The sequence below is a fragment of the Buceros rhinoceros genome, unplaced genomic scaffold (genome assembly GCF_000710305.1).
Source record: "Buceros rhinoceros silvestris isolate BGI_N320 unplaced genomic scaffold, ASM71030v1 C12276888, whole genome shotgun sequence".
NCBI lineage: Eukaryota > Metazoa > Chordata > Aves > Bucerotiformes > Bucerotidae > Buceros > Buceros rhinoceros.
The window spans coordinates 1-458 of NW_010445876.1; the positions used below are offsets into that span (position 1 = coordinate 1).

Sequence of the window (458 nt, forward strand, 5' to 3'; positions counted from 1 at the left end):
GGGGGGAGGGGGGGGGGAAGAGGAAACCCCAGATTAGTCATCAGAGATGGAGAGTCTGCTGAAGATGGGAAGACGTCTTGAGGTGTCCAGGATAGGGGAATCTGAGCCGCTGTGGCTGCTGCTGGAGCTGCTCAGATAGCCCTCCTGGTCAGAGAGGGAGTCCTGAGGACTGGGCGGCGAGTCAAACATGTTGGGGGACTCGGACATGGGCCTGAACAAGAAGGTGGTGGGAGAGCTCCCGCTGGGCACCTGCACCCCCATGCTGGGGGCGAAGAGACTGACCAGCTCCTGGCTGGAGAAGGTGAAGGGGTTGCTGGCGCAGTCAGGCAAGGGGGGGGAGCCCAGCAGGTCATCGGGACTCAGCATGGGCGGTGGGGTGATGTAAGTGGGGCTGTCCAGCAGCCCGCTGGCAGCAGTGCTGGGGAAGCCGGCGAAGCTGAAGCAGTGGCGAAGGCGGG

At 63.8% G+C, this 458-nt stretch overlaps 1 protein-coding gene across 1 annotated transcript; it reads right to left on the reverse strand.

Moving 5' to 3' along the window:
- Positions 1-10: 10 nt before the first annotated feature.
- Positions 11-453, reverse strand: LOC104488234 (zinc finger protein 36, C3H1 type-like 1; the record flags this gene model as incomplete). The annotated part of the gene is made up of 1 exon (XM_010144351.1): positions 11-453. A coding segment is annotated over one exon (420 nt), but the record flags the coding sequence as incomplete, so codon positions are not given.
- Between the last annotated feature and the right edge of the window lie 5 nt (positions 454-458).